Source organism: Streptopelia decaocto, assembly GCF_964273445.1.
Source record: "Streptopelia decaocto genome assembly, chromosome: 5".
Taxonomy (NCBI): domain Eukaryota; kingdom Metazoa; phylum Chordata; class Aves; order Columbiformes; family Columbidae; genus Streptopelia; species Streptopelia decaocto.
This window is the reverse complement of record NC_138659.1, coordinates 58,793,046-58,809,931: the sequence shown is the minus strand read 5'-3', so window position 1 is coordinate 58,809,931 and position 16,886 is coordinate 58,793,046. Positions and strand designations below refer to the sequence as shown.

The 16,886-nt window shown below is 49.5% G+C and overlaps 1 protein-coding gene across 3 annotated transcripts in view; it reads left to right on the top strand.

Annotated features, from left to right (window-relative positions):
• Positions 1–12,554, top strand: part of ARL3 (ARF like GTPase 3) — a 31,502-nt gene extending 18,948 nt beyond the window's left edge. For 2 of the 3 annotated variants that reach the window (XM_082053974.1, XM_082053972.1), the window contains exon 6: positions 7,470–7,762. In XM_082053974.1, coding sequence (XP_081910100.1) covers positions 7,470–7,517 — 48 coding nt within the window. In that variant the 3' untranslated portion in view covers positions 7,518–7,762. Of the gene's footprint in view, positions 1–7,469; positions 7,763–12,113 lie in introns of those variants that run through there. The other variant, XM_082053973.1, reaches the window with a different exon arrangement.
• The last annotated feature ends 4,332 nt before the right edge of the window (positions 12,555–16,886 follow it).

Sequence of the window (16,886 nt, the reverse complement as noted above, 5' to 3'; positions counted from 1 at the left end):
GTAGCAGGATAAAGACATGTTGGGTCCATACCTTCAACATGACATTAATTTCTGCCTTTGCCCCATCTAAAAAGATTTTAGTAGTAGTAGAATCATAGGTTCCAACAAAAAAATAAGGTTGAAGGGTCTTCAGAAGGTGTTTAGACCAACCTCATGTTTAAAGCAGGAATAACTGTGAGTCTGAAGGAGGTTGCTGATGGCTTTGTCCAGTCAAGTTATAAATATATCCAGGCATGGAGATTCCACAGCCTCTCTAGGTAACCTCTTCTAGCACTTAACTACCTTCATAAAAAATATTGTCCACATATCTGCTCAGAATTAGGAGATATTTGAGAATCCTCTATTGAGAATGATTAGTAGCACACAGTGGCATCTGTACACAGAGATAATAAACAGATTAGGACTTGCAGCTTGGAAGAGAGAGGACAGAGAGTGGGAAAATATTCAGGATTTATAAAATAAGGTATAAAAATGTCAGATAGATTACATATTATTTTTCATGTTGCTAGAGGAAGGGCATTCCTAATGCAGTAGTCAGACAACAGCTTAAAAGAAATAAGTGCTTCATTGTGAGTTACATAATTAAATTGCAGATCTCATTGGCACAGGATGTGGAGACCAAAGGTATCAGTTGGTTCAGAAAAATACAAAGTGAATTTCTGAACAAGAGATCCACAGGCAATTAACCTGAGATCTGGAGGCAGCTCTTCCATGAGGAACACCCTGGGCCATGGACAGGGAGGAAAGAACGGAGCAAGGGGGGGTCCCGTTCCTGCATGTTCCTTCCCTTGGTATCCAGAAAGGGGATGCTGGCTTGGATAGACCATTGGTCTGAGCCAGTACAGCAATTCTTCTGATTTAAAATTCTTAACCTGATGTTTAGACCTAAACATAGTAGATTATGTCCTCCAAAGGGCCTTTATTTAGTTAGCTGAGATACAAATTCAACTATGTTGCAGCCAATCTTGTGAAAGGCTTCAACTCTAATCTTCAGTTTGAATTGGTGGTGGTACAAGGAAATGCATTGCACAGTGTCAGGGTATATTCCAGTCTAAAGAAATATGATCAAGAAAGCAAGGCTGTAGTTCACAGGGTTGCTGGCCAGCATAGGCCACCTTCTCCCCTCCTCCAGGCCCTCCTCTAGTTTATGGAAGTCTAAGTTAGTTCTTCAGCTGTGAAGGGACGGTAAAGTGACAAATGAAATTCAGGGACGTGTGTTGCATGTGGAAGAACTAAGTGATAGAAAGTGGCACTTTCTGTTCATGAGCTTTGACAAATGCCTCCTTCTTGCTCTGGTCTGTGGACTCGCTGGAGTGACCTGTGCACTTCTTTTTTGATAACTCCTCCTTACTGTGCCTTCTCCTTGAAGTACGGTGCATCCCAATACATTCAGTAGAGTAAAATATGCAGCCCGGTACTCTCTGCAGGAGAAATTAAATCTGCTGCTGCATTCACTTTCAGAAGACACGAGCTAAATAAAAGTATTTGCAGGCCTATATATTTTGTTCATCATCCTTATCTAGACAAATTAATTTAGATGTAGGCAAGATAACGTCCTGCTTTGTTGACTGCAGTCTCATTGCCCTAAATACTGCAGCTTATTCCATAAATGATTACTGCGGGAAGGTCAGGGAAGTCACAACAAACTCTGTACAACTTGTAGAAGAAGAGCCACTACATTTCCCCTCTGTCATAACTCCAGCCCTGTCGAATCAGACAGCAAGAATGCCAAACTCTCCCTTGGAAACTGATTGAACAAAATGGTTTGGGAGATGGCTTTTAAAACAAAGGATTTTGGTTGCAGCTGGATCAGCCCAGGAAGAAACAGCATATTCAGTCCTGACTCTAAGGAGAGGTCAACATGCTCAAAATTCAGGGGAATCAAAGAAGAACTTGTTTAAAGACTGATATTAAGAAAGGTAGTTTTGAGGATTATGGTACCTCTGCCAGTGGCTCAGAAAGGAAGCTCTCTATGTGCAGTTAAATCTCAGGTCACTGCTTCAAGGCCTTCTTTAAGAAATGACAATGAGTGACAGCAAAATAAATGAAGACATGGAAGCATCAGGTATTCAGAATGAAAGCCAAGGAGCAAGCATGCTAACCGTCACTGCTGAGGCAATGTATTAGCGAGAGTAAAACTGGAGGCGTCACTGACAGAATTTAAAAGGAAGAGTGGTGGCATATCTAGTACTGAGCATGTGCAGGAACAGAGTTCATAGGGGAAGATTTTTGTGACAGCTTGAAGGAAGAGCAATGAGCAGAGATAAATAATGCACATACATGAAGGACAAATAGTTTGAAGGTCACTTAATTAGTTTAGCTGCTAGCACCATGGTGTATAGAATTGGGTAGTTAAGACTGGGGATTTCAAGGTTAATGAGATTAGATTATGGTTAATAGAATGATATAAATTTAGAGAAGTTAACTATTATTTGAAATGGGTTGTTTAATAAAACTGTTAATTAAGGAGGGATTCCATATCGTCATCTTCCCTTTTCAAATTAACCATTGGGGACTCTGGAAAAGGGGCCCAGCCATGTCCTGGGCAGGCTCAGAAGAGAGGTGACTGGGTTAACTGGAAAGCCCATGCAGCGTTCTCTGGAAAGCAGCTGGTAGCCCCCGTTATGCCAGCTGAAGACTTCATTACCTGCTGACTGTAACCACGGGCAGCACTCCTCTTGTTAATCAGACTTCATGGTGCCATTGGGGGAGGAGTGGCATCCCTCCCGCTTAAAGGCTTTTTTCAGGCAAAATGTCTGTTTGGATCTAGATTTTATCCTTCAGCCCTAGTTGGGAAAGCAGGAAAGCCTTTTCTTCATGCCACAGCCATTGGGGCTCTGCCTCTGGAGCAACGTCCTGCACCAGCTTACACCAAGACCCTTGCATGGGGACAGCAAGCGAGGGAGGTGATCACCGATGTCAACAGAGAAACATAAGGGAACTGTTGCCTCACAACATCTCTCTTGCTGTTGTGTTTTGCGACCAGATCTCCAAGTGTAGTCCTTGGCTTGTAAAGCTGTGTACATTCCACCTTGGCTGGCTGGGGTGAAAGCAGGCAGGACTCCTCTGCTGGAGGTGTTATTTAGGGGCCAGGGTGCGAATGAAACATGACTTGAGGCTTTGGACCGGTCTGTGCTCTGCAGCTTGTTTTTTGTCTGAAGCAAGAGTCTCTGATGAAGGCAGCAGGAGCTCAGCCTGCCCCGAGGAATCATCTCCAGAATGATGCTGCAGCATATTGTGTCCAGAGTCTCCCAAGCATAATGGCCCCCTGGAGACCATTAAAAGCCAGTGGAACTGAGAGTAGCCACTAAACTTCTCTGATTTATGCCAGCGCTGGTCTGGCCCAAAGGACTGTGGGAGGGGCTGAGCCGCCTTCTCCTCCCTGGCTGTTTCAACCCAGTTGAGAATGAAGCCCAAGACCTCAGTTAATGCTGATGCTGCCAGTCAGCACTTTCATATGGGCAAGATTCACAACAGGACCCCCAGTAATGTTGTATCCTCAGAACTAAGTTTTGTCTTAACCAGGGCAGGCTAGATGGGGATCTTCCACATCTTAGCAAGGTTCTGGGGCTACTTGTAAATGTGATTTAAAACCAATTTTGATGACTGTAGCTCTCTCGGGGCAGGCAGAGCTGGTGCTGATCAAGGAAAAGTGACCACATTTCAGATTATAGGGCAAAGTGTTGTGATTTTTAAGCAGGGTAAGGAGGGAGTCTACAGCACTGCATCAGGGTGCAAGGTCTCAGAGAACAAAAGAAAAGCTCACATCTGTGTGAGAGCCAATGGATGATGTACTTCGGGGAGCCTGTAAAAGCCAGCCTGTATGACTGGAGGTGCAAAGAAATGGCAGATAATGAAGGCACAGTCCTAGCTGTGCAGAGGGAGAAGAAAGTGACAGTTAAAATAATGCATACCAAAAATGCTAGAGATGGAGAATTTTGCACTTGCCTGACCCAATTTGTTATGGCAGACAGAGGATTACATGAAAGGATTAAGCTTTGCTGTCCTTAAGGTCACATTAGGGGTCACAAGTTTGTGGCCTTGCCTGATCCCTGGCTTGCAGGGGAGCAGAAATTGGGAGGCTTTTTATGGGGTGGAAAGGACTTGTTCGCTGTGTTTGAAGTCAGATTACTTCACTCCCATAGCCGCAAAGCTGATAATGCAGAGAATAAGTGAGCAGTGGGCTAATCTCAAGCAGGACTTTTTCTTTCTCCTGGGGAAGGCTCTACCAGTCCTTTCCCAAAGGGCGCTGGAGAACAACTCCCTTGGCACAGCGGCAGATGTGACTGCAGCAAGGCGGGGTTGTGCCAAGCAGCATTTCTCTGCAAGAAGCATTATCCTCTTCCCTGGAGTTCTCTCTCTTTTTGCTTTGGTAAAGTTTACTAGCTGCTTGTTAAGAAGCTAAGAGAAGCAAAGCTAAAAGATCTGAAATCTTTTCCTGGCTAAGTTTTCCCAGGGTTGACTTGAGGCTGGAATACTAATATCGTATCCGTCTCCATCCTCAGAGCACCTGCCAATGCCTCTATGTCTCAACAAAGCAGCTCAAGGACATCTATCAAGATCTAAATGTTACTGTAGGGATTGTACTTTCTGCACAGAACCATCTTTTAAACATGCAGATGTAGGGACAAAGCGTGTAGGGACAAGGCATGACAACAGTTGACTCCTTGTGGACCTGACTCTTTCAAGCACCTTTTCCTCCTTCTTGTGTGCCTTCCCCATAGCAGCTCTTTGTGTTTGTAGCAGCTTCCCTGGATTTCTCTATCATACCAACCCTCCATCCTGATTCAAATCTTAGGTAGAAAAACAGCAAACATACCTTTTAGTTTCTGTTGTTTTCCATTGTATTTGCTATTCTCCAAAGCATCTGGGGACGCTGCAGAACACATGCCCCCTGAGGAAGCTGCACCGGAAGCTCCAGAGGTAGTGGTGGTGTGGCCGAAAATGAGGAAGGTGTCTTACACATACTCCTTTGATACAACACACGTAGAGCTGAGCATGTTCATTTTCCCTTTATCCCTGTCAGGCAGAGAGATATTTACAATTAAATGTGATTTTTTCTGTCAATTAACTTATACCAGAAGAGAGATTTTAAAATCTATTCCTGCTTTAAAAGTTCAGTGACCTACTTACATATTTCAAGCCCACTTGGAGTTCACCTTTCCTCTTGCATTTTGCTATGTCATTCTTTTGCCCTCGTTATATGCTTGATGCAGCCAGGCTCCCAGCCGTGGTAAATCCCATCATAAACTCTGCTTTATGACCCTTGCTGCGCTGGCACTGAAACGGTCCGTCTTTCCCCTTCCCGAGCTCCCGAACGGCAGGCAGAGTTTTAATCACTGTGAATTCAGGTTGTGGTCAGATCAGGTAGAAGATAAGATGCGTGTTTGTTGTTTTTCAGTGATGTATTGTTTCTGGGATTAGTGTGCTGAATAGCAGAGGGGTGTCAGCTGATATTTATTACTTTAAGCTGTCTCAGCTGTTCTGGTTCAGCAAATAAACCTACATTCAAAATGAATGAGGAGCTCTGCTTGCCTTGTATGCCATGATGTGTGCAAATGTGATTATTGCTTCCGAGGCAGGGGAAGCTGAAATCATTGTGGGAGCTTTTTGAGTTATTTATTTATTTTTACTCTTTGCAGGCAATCATGCAGATTTCTAAAGCACACAATCGAGCCAAAGGCTTGACACCTCTCCTCCTAGCCCCATTGTTAAGCCCTGGCATTCCTCATGCTGGGAATCACTTGCTCCCTCTCTCTCTAAAGTGATAAGCTTTAAACCACGCTATTGATTGCTTAAGGCATTACATGTTTTACACCTAGGTTATCAGTGTTATTGAAAGGGGAAGACACAAAGCTATTGGGCCTTAAAATGAATCTACCTCTCCTCTTTTCCCATTTGCTCTGAGGATTTCAGACAATTTGTTTTACACTGATCTCTGCTGTGGAGATAAATAAATGAAACTGGAGACATCAACCCTCCCCAAGGTTAGAGTTAGAAGTGTTATTAGTGTAGGGCCTCATGTGCACCCCAGCACAAGCTGGGCTCGCTTATTCTTTATTTAACGCAGCAACAAGGGCTGATCTCAGAAGTTGCTGCTCCCCTTCAGATAAGAAGTGTCACATAGCGCAGCTATCAAGGTGAATTGGTATTTTCAAGTGAGAACCTCTCTGCTTCTGATTAAGCCCTGAGGACTCCCTCTCTTCTCTCTTAACTCTTTAGCTCCCCTCCGACGCAGCCGCCACCTTCGCGCTGAGGGGCAACACGGAGGCACGGCGGTGGCGCTCAGCTCACCCCAGGGGCCTGCTGTGCTGTGCCTTTGGCCACCTGTCCTTGGGGCAGCTGGGGTCCTTGGCAGCCTTAGGGCAGTTTGGGGACAAGGGCATAGGAAGCCGGTGACACTGCTACCACAGGGCTAGCAGCGATGCTGGCCCAAGGGCTCTGGTCTTTCTTAGGGTCTCACTATTGTTTTAATGATCCAAAAATGACCATTGACCATAATACAGTGAAATCCCCCCTTCCAGAACTCCAAGGTGACATTTGCCCAATTTCTGAGCACAAAGATGTGTCATTGTCCTCTCATCCCAGAAACCCTACCAGCCTTCTTTCTGCCCTGAGCCGCCCTGTTGGCAGAGATACCTCGTAGACAGGGTAGAGGTATTAGATGCTATGGGACACAAATATGAAGAGATTGTGCATCTTGTGCTCTGTTCTGCGCATCTCACAACAGATAAGTGACAGGAGCAGATAAAATGTTGCTTTGCCCTTCAATAGCATATTCCATTCTGGGATCTCAGCAATAAACTTGTGACTCGGATATTCACAGCACAAGTGTTACCATCCTGGTGGTGATGGTCAGGGATGCCGTGCACATATTTTTACAGAAATGCTCAGAAAAGTATATCCTCCTCTTAAAACATGGCCACATCTGTTCTCACTGAACTCCTGTGGGACCCCTCAGGAACCGGGAGCAGGGTCCAGATCCGGTTGTTGCAGTGGCTTTCATGGATCTGGATTTCAAGGCTTGCAGCTGAGTAGAGAATTAGAGCTGTATTCTTAAGAGGGAGCTCAATGTATAACAAACAGCCCCCTAAAATCCATGGTCTCAAAGACAAGTTGACTTGCCTGAGGTTACACAAATCATCTGTAGCTGCACCTGGAACTGAGCCTTCATCTGCCACTGACGTACCTCGACTGCAAAGTGATCCTTCCTCAGAGGACCTACACATAGCGACATGATGAGACGATGATACTTTTTATGGTCAGATGAAAGATTTAATAACCTCTGTGTGACAACATCTACCAAGCAATTAAACACTTGATTTTTACCCACGGCATTTTTGGGCACAAGAAGGCAGGAGGGGGCTAGATGAGGAGGCAGAACACGGTGCTCGCAGAAGGGTGGTTGGGTAGGATTGGGGGATTCCTTTTCCCTTCGCTTGACTAACATTACCTTTCTCTCTCTGAAGGACGGCATGAATTGGGTGTGCAAAAATGTCAGTGCTAAGAAGAAATAAAGCATTCTGAGCTGCATGGAAATGGAGGAGCGGTGGGAGCAGAATTCTAGCCTGAAAACACTAATTTGCTGCTTTCTGACCAAATGTTTTTCCATCTGTGCACAGCTACAGCTGTTAAAAGAAAAAAAAAAAAAAAAAGAGAGAAAGAAAAGGGAACAACATCAGCTAAAACCCACTGCTGGATTTGGAACTCGACCTGCTCTTTAGTATAATTTTTTTATCCCAATAAAGGAATGATATATTTCCTTCCTATGCATAAATAATATTAAATGTCTGATTAGCAAGCAAGTTTGTAAGCAGAAGCGAGACTGTGATTCAGTGTGGAGCAGAGGGAGTGGTGAGTTACTGTAGTTGCTTAGATGCATAGGACCTGCCCTATACGTGCAGGTTTGCGGTTGCTGAGGACACACTCAGGTGTCATTCACAGCTTCCCCTCAGTGACAGATAAAATGCGATTATGTTACCGATTGTGGGTAGTTTCTTAAAATAAAGCTGCTAAGGAGTCATTTGTGTAATGAGGGTAGAAGACTTCCACATATTCCTATAGCCATAAAAGAGGAGTTTGATCATAACGAGGCACTGTTGCATTGCGACACCGCCATAGAAGGGAGAAAAGGGTTATATGTGTATAATTGAAGCTCTTTACAGTTGGAATAATGCAGGATGAGCATGCCTAGGGCTTTTCTCGCAGCTGAAGGAGAATTCAGCCCAGCATTTCACCTTGAGCCAGCAAAAAACGTGGTTCCTACGTTCAGTAAATTCCGTATGTGAGATTAGTCTTGATGTTGAACAATCCCTGTTGATTTTCCCTTGATGTTAAGGCAACTCTGCTGCAAAATGCAATTAAGTCCGTGATTACTTTCTAGAATGAGATACCGGGTCCCAGGTTTCCTTTTTGAAATATGTAAAATATATTCTACTACCGCCCGTTCCTCAGCAGGCCCTGCCTAGCCCTTGGGGGTCAGGGGGCTGCCCCTCAGCGAGGGGGCTGCCCAGGGCCCCCCAGCTCGGGGCCACTGCGGGTTGCCCTGTTGGGGGGTGAGGAGGCTGATGAACGGCAGATGGGAAGCACTCTGTAAAACGAGGCTTCATTCTGCCCCAATCTGGCTTTCCTCTAAAAGGATGCAATCACTGAAATAGGAAAGAGAATGTGTTTTCCACCTCCTCGTCCCCAATTCAAATATAGCCCCAACTGACAGTGAGCAGGAGTCATTAGCACGCCAAAGCAGCCATGTCCTGCGTGAAGCGAGCTTGGTGACTCCTGGGCCAGCTTCTAATGCACAGATGGTAAAATAATCCCACTGCCCTGCTTGCCAGCTTTGTTTGCTGCCTGCCTGCGAAAGGCCAGAGAATAACTAGGGACTGCATTACCCCTTCCACCTCTTGGAGACGGACCGGCAGGCAGGACGGGGAAAGCTGCGTGTACTAAAGCATGTGGCTTTACCACGCGTCAGCGAGTTGACTCATGGACCCGGGCAGACGGCTGACACCCCTGGAGCTCCCAGCTCTTCGCTCCTCCCTTCCCCGGCCGTCTCCACCTCACGGCAGAAACATCTGCACTGTATGTGAAGCAGCCCCTGGCTGCCTACGTGTTACAGCTCTGGCAGATTAAAATCATGTGGGGCTGATTCCGGGTCCCCCCGTACATCAAGATGTGCAGTAGCGGTTCAGGGGTTGTAGCTCAGCTGTCTCTGCTGTGGCTGGGGGCAGAGGGACAGCTGGGACAACAACAGCTTCAGCAATCCAACCTTAATCTGCCCGCGTCCGTGAGTCAGCACCCTCCGAGTGCATCTGTCTCTGGCACTGATGCAGGACATGTGTGCCGGCGTAGCACAGCCTTGCTTTAAACACTGGACAACTGGGAGGGGGAAAAGAGCCGGCTCAAGCGAGCTGTTAAGCAGTCTCTAATGACAAAGTGACACAGCTCCATGGCTTGAGTAAGGAGTCATGAGATGAGATGTTCATTTAAACTTAGCTTGTTCAGTGGCGACTCAGCTGCATTGGCTTGTCAGGAACCCCGGGAATCTGAACAACACATGTTCCTGGGTCAGCCCAAGGAGGAGAAATGCATCCCAGCATCATCTTTTCCTTGCGATTAATGCATTTGCATGATGCAAGTGCTGTAAAGAGTTGCAGCCGTTTCTCGCAGGCGCGCTTCGTGCCGGCCGAGCGACAGAGCTGTGTGGCTCTGAGCTCTGGAGCTGCCCGCGCTGTGTGCGGGGTGCGGGCTGCAACGTTTGGGCACCCCTCCTCTGGTCCAGGCAGGACAGGGCAAAGTCCCCCTGGGGGCTCACGTGTTGATCCTTCTCACTTGTGAGGGAGCTGAGTTGGTGCTTCCCTTCTCCATACATTTTTTACCAGTGGCATTTTTTACCTTGTGACACCCTACTTGTGCCACAGATAGCTTTCTGGATCAAAAAAAGCATCCAGGAGGGTAATTTGATTTTTTTTTAGGCTCACATTGGTTAATCTTGGAAATGCGTGTAAAATAAATACATAGCAATTCTCCTATCACTTCAACTTGGAAGAAAGAATTGCCTTACTGAACTCAGGATCCAGAAGTGTTTGCTGGCTCATTCCTTACGTCTGCGTGTGGCTACACGTATTGGTTGCGTGCATGTGTACCAGCCAGAGCTTCACCCGTAATCCAGTAGATGAATTTGGTTTACCTGCGACAGGTAGTAAGAGAGGAAGACTGTGACAGAGCAAGCTGTCCTGGGAGGATGGAGGTGGAAGGTTAAAATGACCATGACTTAAGTAAAATATCCTGAAGTGATGACTGTCAATGTTCCTTGTGTTGTGAACATCTCTCTGTGCATCAACTTGGTGAAAATGTAAAAGAATTTGAGGTTCTGTTCACTTGCTGCTCCTTATCTGAATGTATTTACATCCGCTATGCCCTCTGCACCTGGCTAAACACCACCTGTAAACCAGGCTGGGGCCAGCCGAAAACACCGTCCAGCAAAACCCCTGCCCCTCTGCCAGCCCTTCGCTCTTGTTCGGGTTATGGTAATTACACACGCAAGGCTTTGTCCTTCCGATGCTCTCTGCTTTGCCTTCCTTTAAATGAGATTCGGGGACGCAAACCGTCTCATTGCTATGGGTGGAGCTCTGCCACACGTCGCATCGATTCATAGATTTCTGAAGCCAGAAGGGACCGTGATGTTCCTCTCTCCTGACTTCCCGCATAACACAGCCCATTAAAGGCCACCCCGCTGGCACGGTGAGGTGTGGGTGAATTAAAACATCTCTGGTGGGAAGACACCCGGCCTTGAATTAAAGGTTCGGAGTGACAGATCCACCCCAGACCTCGAGAAGTTTATCGCAGGGGTTAATTCCCCTCCCGCGGGGAGTTTGCCTTGCTTCACTTTCACATGGTTAAATCTGGCTTTACCTTTGCAAGAGATGAAGGCCGCCTCTCCTGCCCCTTTGTGCTCTCCGGAGGGGAGGCATGATGGAGCAGTGAAATTCTCCAAGGGCACGTGAGGAGATGTGGGTGCCAGCCCCTGCTGCCACCTCGAGCGCTGGGCCAGGGGACTCGTGTCCTGTGGCCGCAGCTCTGCTGGCAGTGTCTGTCCTTGCCCTGGGGGTGCTCGCCAAAGCCCCGGGCAGCCTTCTCCTGTTTGTCCCCCTGCCAGTACCGCTTCTTGCACATTAATGACTTTTTTCTCTGACGAAAATATAACTGATCACCAGACTTTTTTTATTGTTAAGTGTACTGGGATGAGACCAGCTTACTTAAATTCCCCCCCACACACCCCCCACAGGGCTCGCTCTTCTGCAAATGTAAAAAGGTGGCGGCTGTTGCATTCCCTGGGCTGGCTGGGTCCACACAAGCTCGCTCTTTTATGTTCCCTTTTCAAATTTCACCAAAAAAGGGGTATTTGCAATATCTGGTCATGTTGTTACTCGGTACATAATTTAGATGTCATTGTCAAAAAAAAAAAAAAAGAAATTAAAATTTAGTAGAAAGCCAACTCGTGTTTGGGAGTGATCCTTTTTTCTTCGACAGGCTCATATTTCCAGCGGTCAGGCGAGGACTGTGCCTTCCCACGGAGCCGCCAGGCAGTCTGCACGGCTGCTCTTCACCGCTCCCCCTCGTCCCCCATCAGAGACGGCCGCCAGCACTAGAAGTGGTTGAAACTGCTGGAAGAAGCCTTTTCCCTTTGGATTTTCACTTGTCCAAAACCATCAGGAAAGCCAGCCAGTGAGAAAGGCAAACCTGGGGAGGATCTTCTTGGTTCAGAAATAGTTTCGTAGGTTAGAGAAAAGCGTGTCATGAAACACGTTCCCACTGACCTAGCAGTAAAAGGAAAAAAGAAAAGCAGCGAACGATTTGGGTTTGGTTCCATGAAGTGGAGTTTGGAGTGGGTTTGGAGGGGGAAGCGAATTCTGGGGTTGCTTCTTTCCAACTAATTTGACTCATTACTGTTCCTGCAACACCAGGATGGGCCAAAAAACAAGAAGCTGTTAGAGCTCTTTAAAGCATCAGGTCCCTCCCTGCACAGCCAGGATGCCTGGAAGGCTGTCAGAGCCACTGGAAAATAACATTATAGATGGTCACACTTAATTTCTTTTCTCCTTTTTTTTTTTTAGGCATGCTTTATACTGAATCCTGGTATTTTTTCAGCGAAGTAGGAAATACTTTTTCATCTTGTTTGCCTAATGGATTGGATGTGAAAAATATTTCTCTGGCAAGTGAACACCCTGAGAGTTGTTTGACTTGTCAGGCCGTTATGTATCGGCCCCTGCGGCCCCTGCCCCTGAAGCTGCTGCGCTTCCCCTCTCCTGTTGCTGTTTACGGTGGGACACGCTGTAATTTATGGCGAGGCTGCGTGTGACCTTGCATGCGTCTGCGAGAGCGAACCACAGCTCCCTTCCCCGCACAAGCCCCGCTTTACATCCACATGATGAATTTAGTGCTCCTGAAAGGACAAGGAACCAAGTGGATTGGATGCGGGGAGGGGAAAAAAAGAAAATAATAATAATCCACAGCCTGAAGGAGAAATAAACACTGAGATTTTTGTTCCTCTTTGACCAGTATTTCCTTCTTCTTTACGGCCTCGCAGCCCCTGGCCAAATGCCTTTATCAGAGCAGAGGAACCATCGGCTGCACAGCCCAAGATTTCAGCTGTCGCCTGCTGCACGGGCACCCCCAGCCCCGCTGGGACACGCGTGGGCGAGGGGCTGCGCCCAGCCCTGCTGCCCACCCGGCCGGGCGCCCACCCAGGTGCTGCGCTGGAGCTGTTGTAATTTTCTTTTATTTTGTTTTGTTTAAGTGGAAACAAGCTCGCACCGCAGCCTTGTGATTGGCTCCCGGCTAAATTGCAGCTTCGGGCTCAGTTGGCTGAATTTGGGCTTGTTGGATTTTTTTATTGCAATCTGTTCACTTATTTCCCTTCCCAGCACCGGCTGGAAGCAAAACTCCTGTAAAACCGCAGTTGGGCTGCGCCTGCACTGGGGGAAGCCGTGAAAGGCTCACTGGGAACAGCACGGGTGGGGTGCCCCCTCCACATCTCCCATTTAGCCAGCTGACCAAGATGAGCATCTATATCCTTCTTAATGGGAAAAGAAAACTAAAAAATAAATAATATTCCATTCAGAAGAGCAAAGGTTGGAAGTAGCTCGCTCCTCTGCTTGCATCGTGCCGTGGCCGTGCGGCTCCGAGCCGCAGCGCTATGGGCAGCACAGCTGGGCAGCCAAACGCAGCCCCAGATAAATAATCCTACGAGGAAGGGGAGCTGTTGGGTAGGTAAGGCCCCTGTGTTAGGAGCTGGCAGGAACGCCTTGCAAATAAATCATCTGGATGAGAGGTATTTTTAAATAGACGTTGTCCTTGCTGCTTGGCTTCGCAACCTTTATTTTGTGCTACTGATGGGAGCTGGATCCTGCGAGTTTCAATGTGTTTGTGGCTGGCAGGAAAGCTGTCGGGGCTGGGGGTGCTGAGGTGCACGCTGCCAGGGAGCGCGGGTCCCCCCACGCTGCCAGCGTCACCCGTGGGCCTGCGACAGCGCGGTGCCTGCGACCAGGCAGAGCCCGGCGTCTTGGGGTGTCCGAGCAGCTGTCCTGACCCGGCTCCATCACCCTCCCTGATGTCAGACGGGAGGATTTATATGTATTTTGAGTTCATTTTTATAGCCAGCACCTGTGAGGCCAGCACCAGGCAGGGATAACTGAAGGGGCCACACTGTGGGGGGCCAGGAAGGTGGCGTGGTCGTGGAGAGCTGGTCTGGGGGAATGGGGAAACTGAGGCACAGCAACCCCTGTGCACCGGGGGCAGCCCCTGGGCCTGGGGCCAGGCAGGGTGCTGGGCTGAGCCTTGTGGCGCTTTCAGAGCCAGGGCAGAAGCTGCAGCTCTTGCGGGCCCATGGGGGCTGGGGGGGACGCTGAATCGAGCACATTCAGCGCGGCACAGCTGGTGCGGGCTGCGGGGCAGGGGGGCCGCAGTTGCTCCTGACACTTTTGCTTCTGAATGTAATGATAAACTCCCTTTCCCGATTAGCGCTGATCCCTCTGCCTCCAAAACAGTTGGCCCTAATGAACATACGGCCCAACAGCTGTAAGCGGTTATACATATGCATAGATATATATATTTATCCCCCCCCGGCCCATCCATATATACTGGAGATCACAGCTGTTGCTATTCTTCCTTGCAATGCAGATCAGACACTCTCTCTCTTTTGAGTCTTACTTGACCTATTTTGCAGGCGCAAGATTTTTTGTGATGATGATTTCCCCAGTTGGTGCTTTTCATTCTGCCTGAAACATCTTGATTGAAGGCGAACAATGGCAGCTCCGGCAGCCGGCAGCGCCCCGCACCCACGCGCCGCCCCGGCCCCGCAGCCGCCACGCGCCGGGGCCGAGCACGGGGACGGCGGCGCTTCCCGGGTGGCAGCGGCTGCCGGCTGCTCCGTCCCGACCCGTGTCCTCTGCAGCCGCTTCCCGCGCCCACGGACACGGCTCTGCCCCCCGGCCCTTCGGCGCAGCCCAGCCTGGACCTCGAGGCCTGTGCACCCCCAGCCACCTCCACTGGGGCTGTTCCTCACTCAGCCTTGAGCCCCTTCCCAGCAGCTGGAAACTGTGCCGCTACCCCAAAACCTTGCAAACCAGGTGGTGAAGCCCCTTGGGGTCCCAGGGGTCCTTCAGCTTTAAGGCCAGGTGCAGAGATGGTTCCAGAGCTGGCAGGGATAGCAAAACCCCATCGGCTGCTGCATCCCGCAGTGCAGCAATGCTCTGGTCACCTGTGGGTGATGGAGACCTTCAAACCCCTTTTCCTGGGGAAGCCCAGCCTCCAGTCACTGTTCTGCGCAGGGTTTTGGGGCTGGCAGGGAGCCTCTGTCGTCCCCACAGCCCCCCAGCCACACGAGGTCTCCCGAAGAAGGGCCCGAAGTCACTGCATCTCAGCATGGCAAAGCATCCGTCTGGGTGCACACAAAGCCATTTCTTGTTCGGCGTTTTTCATTTGAACCATGTCCTTCATCTGGGTTTCTACAGCAACCGGGAAGTTCCTGTCCTGGCCCGGCTGGAGGGAGCGAAGCAGCCTGGGGAGCGGAGCAGGAGGGCGGGAGGGGAAGAAGCCAAAAATAAGGTTTGAAAGAGCCAAGGCTGCACTTTCCTCCTCCATCCTGGGCCTGGGGCTGCTGCGGCCAGGGCAGGGCTCCAACCCTGTCCCCGTTCCGCTGTCCCCAGAGGCACTGCACCCTGTCCCCGTTCCGCTGTCCCCAGAGGCACTGCAGCCAGCTGGGACCAAATCAGGGGGTGTAAACCACGGGCCACTGGGGCCCTGCCAGGTCAGGGGCACCATGAATGTCCCACCCTGCCCAGCCGCATCCCCGAGCCTCTCCATGGGCCTTGCGTTAAAAACAGTGAGTTACCTTAGAAACACACTTTTCTTACAAAACAAAACCGAAAACAAAACACAAAAAACCCCACAACAAAACAGAACAACAAACAAGCAAACCAAACCAAACCAAAAAACACAGAAAAAAACATAAGCTGCTAGGGATTCATCTTAGGCAGCGAGTCTCTTCATTTATTCATTACAAGATAATACCCAAATCTGGCTAATTAATATTCCTGCATATTTTCCAAGGGCTGATGAGGTATCTTAAACATCTCTCTGAGATGGGCTTTCATATTTATAAGGTTGATGTGTGAACTTAAATTGATGCCGTCTAAATATACCCCTCATGTTTAAGCACGGGGCTTCACTGCCGGGGCACAGGGGCTTTATCCCGGGTGCACACCTCCAGCTCTAGCAGGACCTGGGGGTTTGGTGGGTGGGACAGCCACCAAAAAGGCTCCCATGAGCTGGGGCGGGATGCCGTGTTGGCATTCTTTCCAAGAAGACGTGAGATTTCTGTTTCCTTGGGTACTGGGAGCTGAGCACAGTGAGTGCTGACCCACTGGTGGCCGTGGGGTCAGCAGCGCTTTGTGCGAGGGACGGGTGTGAGCGCCCTTGCAGCTGGACGTGGCGACAGGTACTGGTGCTGGGCTTGCGGCTCCTGACGAAACCCTTTTCCAAGGTTAAAAATAGGACTTGGTTGCAAACTCAAAGCCTGGTTTGCATTTGCCCTCATTATGTTGATTGTTGATTTACATGTATGCAAATGGAGGAAGAGGCAGCGGCTCCTCCACCTGGGGATCCCTCGGCATGGTGGAGCCCAAACCCCAACAAGTAAATCCCTGCTGAAGGACGGGGCCATGGCGCTGCCACCCCTTCCCCAGAATCAACCTGGAAAAGAAGCATCAGCCCCTCTCCTGGCACCGATCCGGGGGACAAGCCCTGCAACCCAAGTGTGGTGGCCAGAGGCACAGTGGTTATCGGTGCCGCCGCCTTTCCCCTCGCCCTGTTCCGCCAGATGTGCGTGCCCAGCTCCAGCTGTTCCCCATCAGCCTCCCCCGCGCAGCACCGCCAGCCCTGGGATCCTTTTTCCACCAGGCCCCACGTCCTTCATCAGGCACCAATTTGGTCTGGCGCAGCTGCTCATTTTTCTTTCCACCGTGTGACATGTTTTCACCCGGCTCCTAATCCGTCTCTCTCCATTCACAACTTGAGCTGTTTATGGATGTCTCTCTGCTCCTCCTGCTTTTAACCCCCCCTGGACAGAGCCATCCATCAACAAAACCCCCCTGAGCACCCGAGCATCGGTGCTTTCCCCCCAGCCGCTCGGGACACCGTTAGCCCAACCGGGCCAAGGGCGCACGTTCCTCCCACTGCTCAGGGGTGACCCTGGGGGGCCATCGCCTCCCTCCCTGCCACCAGCAATGCGTGGGGTGTGATGGTGCCACGCTGCAGGCAGCCGGGACACCAGGGTCCTCCTCCCAGCTAGTGGGGCTGGACTGGCCACAGCACCAGGGTTCTGCAAG